The 6,000-nt window shown below is 38.5% G+C and overlaps 1 protein-coding gene across 11 annotated transcripts in view; it reads left to right on the forward strand.

Moving 5' to 3' along the window:
* DST (dystonin) overlaps positions 1-5,285 on the forward strand; it is a 207,282-nt gene extending 201,997 nt beyond the window's left edge. For all 11 annotated transcript variants that reach the window (XM_017739217.1, XM_017739218.1, XM_017739225.1 and 8 more), the window contains 2 exons: positions 2,580-2,703; positions 4,048-5,285. In XM_017739217.1, coding sequence (XP_017594706.1) covers positions 2,580-2,703; positions 4,048-4,313 — 390 coding nt within the window. In that variant the 3' untranslated portion in view covers positions 4,314-5,285. The remainder of the gene's footprint in view (positions 1-2,579; positions 2,704-4,047) is intronic.
* The last annotated feature ends 715 nt before the right edge of the window (positions 5,286-6,000 follow it).

Genomic DNA, 6,000 nt, shown 5'->3' on the forward strand with positions numbered 1-6,000 from the left:
AGCTGCAACATCTGTGCATATTAATACATTGTCTTTATTTTAAACATTTGTCAAATTATTTCTTACCTTTTTTCCCCCCAAGTTTTTTGGGTTTTTTTATGTTATATTTTTCATGTTTTTTTAATTTTAGGAAAACTCAGCCTCAATGAATTTGTCTAAAGCTCAAATGGTCAATAAATCATAAAAGTATGGAATGAAATGGTTGAGTAAATGTGGGAAAGTACTTTAAAAAAAATAATAAAGCATTTAGTGTACTTTGCAGGTTTCTTTCCTAAAATTGTTTACTTTGAGTTCATGAACTGCAAGCACAAGATTAATAAATCATGATCCCTAGTGCAAAATCACTAAATAAAAAAATACCAAATCAATGAAGAAGATGGCACAAAAATCTGGATGTGATATATAAATCTTTACAAAAACTGAAAGTTTTGTTCAGGGGGTAGTGACCAATCATTGCTCTAACAGGATAGCTATTTGATGACTTAACAGGAAACTAGCATGGCTTACATGGAAATTGACAGTATAGCAATTAGGATTGTGCTGACAATTAGGCTGTACGACCAAAATTTGAAGGGGGTTGGAGCCAAAGTGTTTCCTCTAATGTCATTACAGTCAGTGAAAAGATTGCAGCTGGATCAGGCTGCACACTGATGTGTCATTTGTGGGAGTTACTCTTGCCCTGGGTTGGATGGAAGGCTTGTAGAGGAGAAGCTTGTGCTACCACCCCCTCTGTTGTACCTACTTTTCACAAATCTGCACTTTGCTGCCTATTGCTGTTCATGTGACACCTTCTGGTGCAAAGTTTCCATAACCTCAGCATGGCTTTGCTCAAAGATGCACAACAAACTTCTCCCCCCCTCCTTCTGTGCGTGTTGTGCACACTGCAGGTGTGTCTGTGGTTACAGCGCTGCAAACACACAGGGCTGTTGCTTAGAATGATTAACAGCACAGAGTTTAGTCAGTTGTCAGTTTCTAATATATTCCTGTATTTTCTTTCATCTATTAGCTGGTAACTGCAGTGAAAGATTAATTGATGGTACATTAAAGGGTTTATAGACATGGAAAGGTGTTGCTTTCATTGAATTACAATGACAGGAAAGCAGCTGGCCTGATTTCATATGGGGGCACTGTATTTCTTATCTGCTCTTCCAACTGCCAGTAGTTTCAGTGAGTTTCTTTTATGTAAACCAGTGTGGTTTAAGATTATAAATGGAATGGTTAGGGTGGGGTAGGTTGCAGTGAATTTCTAAGGCATTCTGCAGCATTTACTGCCCAAGAGAGGAGTTATTCATTTTATATGTAAACTGAAGTTCAGCTTAGGTGAAAACTGAAGAACCAGCTAGTTTTATTTTTTGCACTGGTGATTCTATCCCAATGCCTTGCCCAGAGTGCAGCAGCTTCAGTGGAGGTAACTGTTCCCTTTCTCCTTATCGTCCCAAGCAGTGTCTGCATAGCAGAGATTCCCAGGGCGTGGCTGGCTGTATGTCAGGCACTGAACTCAGCTTTAACGAGGGTTTAATGCTGTGAGCTGCCCTGTCAGAGCCAGCAGGTTGTCTGCTCTGCAGCAACTCAGCGCTCTTTTGTTCAGAAGTGCCAGAAGTGGTCTGAACTGGCAGCTGCCAAGCAAGCTCCTGCCAGGCCTCTGCTCTGTTCTTAGCTCAAGGCAGCTTCCAACACGCTCCTCTGCATCTCGGTTTTCAGTACCTAATTCTGCCTACAGTCGTATGGGGATCAAAGGCACACAACACAGGATCTTGGGATCCAGGCCACTCCACAAACTGCATTCATCACTGCACTGGTTGTTCTTATTTTTGGATATTTATGTAGTGTTTTTGTGTTAATTAAATTTCTATGAATATGGTAGTTTTCATCTTATTTGCATACACCTCTTATTTAGTGAGTGATATGCATTTTGAGATCTGAGGATTCAATTTTTGTGGCTGTGAAAGAAATTTTCTGATTTGGGGCAGATTGTAAGTCAAGACTCATTTCAGAAATAAGAAAGCAGACAGGGTAAGACTGTGTAGTAGAGACACTGTAAGACAGTATATTGACAACTGGAGCTTTTAAAATTAGTCGTATCCCCCTTTTTTCTGTTTTTTTGTTGGTTTGGCTTGGTTTTTTTTCCTCCTAGGACAAGGTTTTTAAAATTTGGTAGCCTTGTTTCAATTTTAAAAATATTTTCATCACCTATAACTACAGACAGAATGGTGGAAAATCAAGTTATGCAGACATAAGATCTCAATATGTACCATCAACTAATCTTACAGGCTTGACTAATTATAAGAAGGTAGCTTTTTTCTTTCTTCATATGCCTTGAAATACACTCAAAGATGCTAAAATGTTAAGCAGACTGTTAAAATTATTTTTGTTGTTGTTTTACATTTGGACTACTTCAAATGCAGACTGCTAAAGGAACATTCTAAACTTATGAATAATGTTCATAGTGGCTCAAACCAGTATTTCAGATTCACAGTGAATGTTGTTATGATGATCATATTCTAAGCTATGGAGCACCTATTACCAGTCCTTATCTTCAGTTAAAAAAGCATTTGTTTGTTGTGTTTTGTTTTGCACAGGGAACACCAATTCAAGGAAGTAAACTCAGACTGCCAGGATATCTATCAGGGAAGGGTTTCCACTCAGGAGAAGACAGTGGCATCCTGTCAACAGCAGCTACCAGAGTCAGAGCTCAGTTTGCAGGTGAGTGAATTGACTTCAGAGATTGATCTACCACTTGCTTTGTTTTCCAGCTGAATATTTAAGGTCACTTTAGGGTTCAAGGGAGATGTCAGAAGAGTGGGAAGGAGTGAAAGTCCTACTGTCTGCCCATTGCTGAGGGCGCACATAATCAGGCTCTCCGTTCACATGTTCAGCTCTGGATGTGCAAAATCATGACTGCAATCTCTTGACAGTGGTACCTCCAATGTATCTGCCCAAGGAACTAGGGAAGGAGCACTTACTTAAAGGATCCAGTTCTTTACAGTATTCAAGTTAGTCTCCATTGTGTTGGAGCTAAGGGGTCACTTACTCATGACATGTCCATTTCTTTTGAAAGAACTGCAGGGAGCAGCTGTAGGTGGAATTAATGGAATTAATTATTAATGGAATATCCCATAGAGATTTTAAAATCAGTATACAAAAATAGAAAGCAGTGAAGCTGTGCTCTTCCAGGATGCTCAGAGCAGCTCAGTGTAAGGGAGAGGGCTGGATGGTTAGAACAGAAGATAGCTCTGCTGGCTTTCCCTCACAGCTTAGGGCTCTGCAAAACATACTCAGCGGTACTGGAAAATCCTGATCAAAGAGTACATGTCTTTTAAATTACGAGCCACCTAAGATTTCAGTTTCAACACAGTGTTCTTCACACATACAGGGAATCAGATTTGTGAAGATCAAAAATACTTAATAAGTAATTGGAAAATTATGAAAAACCACATTAATTGTTTTCTGTTTAAGATTCCTTGTTGTGTTTTTTTTCTTCATGGCACATTGTCTGGGCAGGCTTTTACTTAGCAGGCTTGCTGAGAGCTCATCTTCTCAGCCCTTTGATGGGCAGGATGTATACTTTGCCCTTGTTTAGCTGCAGCTTTCATCTATATGGGTTTTAATTTGTTTTAGAAAAGAGGGGTACACATTTAAAAATAGTGGTATTCATTTTCATCTCCAAGATGCCTATACTTAGAAATCATGAATGCATGAAGAGACCAGGTACTGAATTTTTTTTTTTTTTTTTCAATTAATAGCTGAGAAAATGGCAGGGGAAAGAAAGGCTCTGGCTGTTGAGTGAAGGTACAATGCACATCTAGTAAGTCAAGAAAAGCTGCCAGGATAATGCATTTTTAATGAGATGTGCTAGTGATGAATATGTGTCAGCATTTGGTCTTGCCTTTGCTTCTCTTTAGTGTAAGACAAAGCATCATTTAGCTTGCTTGGCAGAGGTCTAAATTTTAGTTTGTGCAACGAGGAATTTTTGGGGTTGCCAAACACCCAGGAAAGGACTTTTCCATCCTTACCTTTTATCCTGATAGTTACCTTCTCTCTTTCTAGAAACCAGAAGAACTCCAAGCAGACCTGGTAGCCGAGCAGGAAGCAAGGCTGGCAGCAGGTCAAGCAGCCGCCGAGGCAGTGACGCATCTGACTTTGACATTTCAGAGATCCAGTCTGTGTGCTCGGATATGTCAGAGACTGTTCCTGCTACAAGCAGACCGACACCCCGAGCAGGTTCTCGGCCAGGATCAGCCAAGCCTTCTAAGATTCCAACTCCCCAGAGAAGGCCACTAGCCAGCAAATTGGACAAGTCCTTGAAGAGATAATATGATTGGCTCCATAAAGGTCTTTTCCTTTTGCATTAAATATTTAAGTTCCTAAGATGTAAAATATTATGTAGAAATTATTGTGAAATATTGCAAGAGGTGGATTTTTAATTCTGCAGATGGCCTTATTTGTGTATTTGTCTTCTTATTTTATGTGTATAATTTTTGTCAGATTCTTTTTTGTTTTGCCATATCCTGTGAGAAGGGGAAGAGTTCTAATGTAAACTAACAGTTGTACACAGTAACATGTAGAAAGTACACTAAAATAATTGCTGAATGTACAGTGTACTGAATGTACAGTAAGTCTCTGCAACCTCAATAAAAAAGGCCTATCACTACGTCATTAGTTAACAGTAAAGGATACCTCATGATTTTTCTTTAAAAAAGAAAAAGAGAATACTAAAAGCCAAAAGACACAATTACACATTTTGAGCTAACTAAACACTAAAGGATGTATGTCAAAACTACTAAGGAATAGAAACACACATTCACAGTACCCTTATTTATACAGCATCTCCCAGAGAACTCACAGAGTTAATTAAGCACTTGCCAATAATATGATACTCCAATACCTTGCAGCATTTCTGTGCCATTGCTTTCAATGAGGCCAGACACATTCTGGATATCTGAACTATTATTCTGTAAGAATATCAATATAAAGTGCATTCATGTAAATGTGAGGTTTTCTTTTGCTTGAGTGGATGGTAGCACTGTATCATTGAACTCATTTTGTATCAAAGCAATTTTGCTTGCAGAAAGCTCAGAAATAAACATGTCCCTTAACTTTATTTCTATTGTATTTCTTATTTCACAGGAAGGTAATTTTCTGTATTATGTTCTAGAGCACGTACCATTTCAGATGACCAATAATTACCCTAGGAACACAGACTTTAATGTTATTTCCCATTATCAGCTATCTGATTTTGGTTAGCTACTGTATTTGTTTAATAAAACACTAAATTGCACATATCAGATCATATGAAATTATATGTAATTATTGTGTGTCGACAATTATTTTCTCACATTAAACTGTGTCATTTATATACCATGTATAAAAGTCAGAGAGTAATTCACTTCCTCTATTAGTCAGGGAAACATTTTAGCTATTCATGGATTCATTGAAAGGGTTGCTAATAGTTCAATTTCACTGGAAAAAAGGTGCAGCTTCAAATGGGAGTGCTGTAGCATGGCTGGATAGATGCTGTGGTAAGTAGTGACAGAATCCCTAGAAATTTCAAATGTCCTTTGATGATATCAGAAAGACCTGGGTGGGATTTGGCCAACATGGCAGGCCAAATATCTAAACCTGACTGTTCATATATCAGAAAATGCTGTACTTTTAGTAGAGGAATTTTAGGGGAAGACTGGATAATGGTTAACTGCTGACACTGAAACAGAAGCTTGGTTGATCCCATGAAGGTGATGGTGAAACCTGCATTTGCTGCTAATGCTTCTGGCAGTATTACTAAGAGGATGTTGTCTCAGTTGTCACAAGAGCTTCCTGCAGACTCACAAGTTGACTCACACCATCAGTTTGTAAGGAACAGATAAACAAAATAATACTGAAAAGATAATTGAATCAATCAAAACCCACTTGCATTAGGATTTCCTTCAACACAGACTTGTACAAAGGTTTGTAGAAAGCCATCACCAACCAGTCCTACCTGGCTTGGGAATCAGCACATGT

Source organism: Corvus brachyrhynchos, unplaced genomic scaffold (assembly GCF_000691975.1).
Source record: "Corvus brachyrhynchos isolate BGI_N302 unplaced genomic scaffold, ASM69197v1 scaffold136, whole genome shotgun sequence".
NCBI classification, from domain to species: Eukaryota; Metazoa; Chordata; class Aves; order Passeriformes; family Corvidae; genus Corvus; species Corvus brachyrhynchos.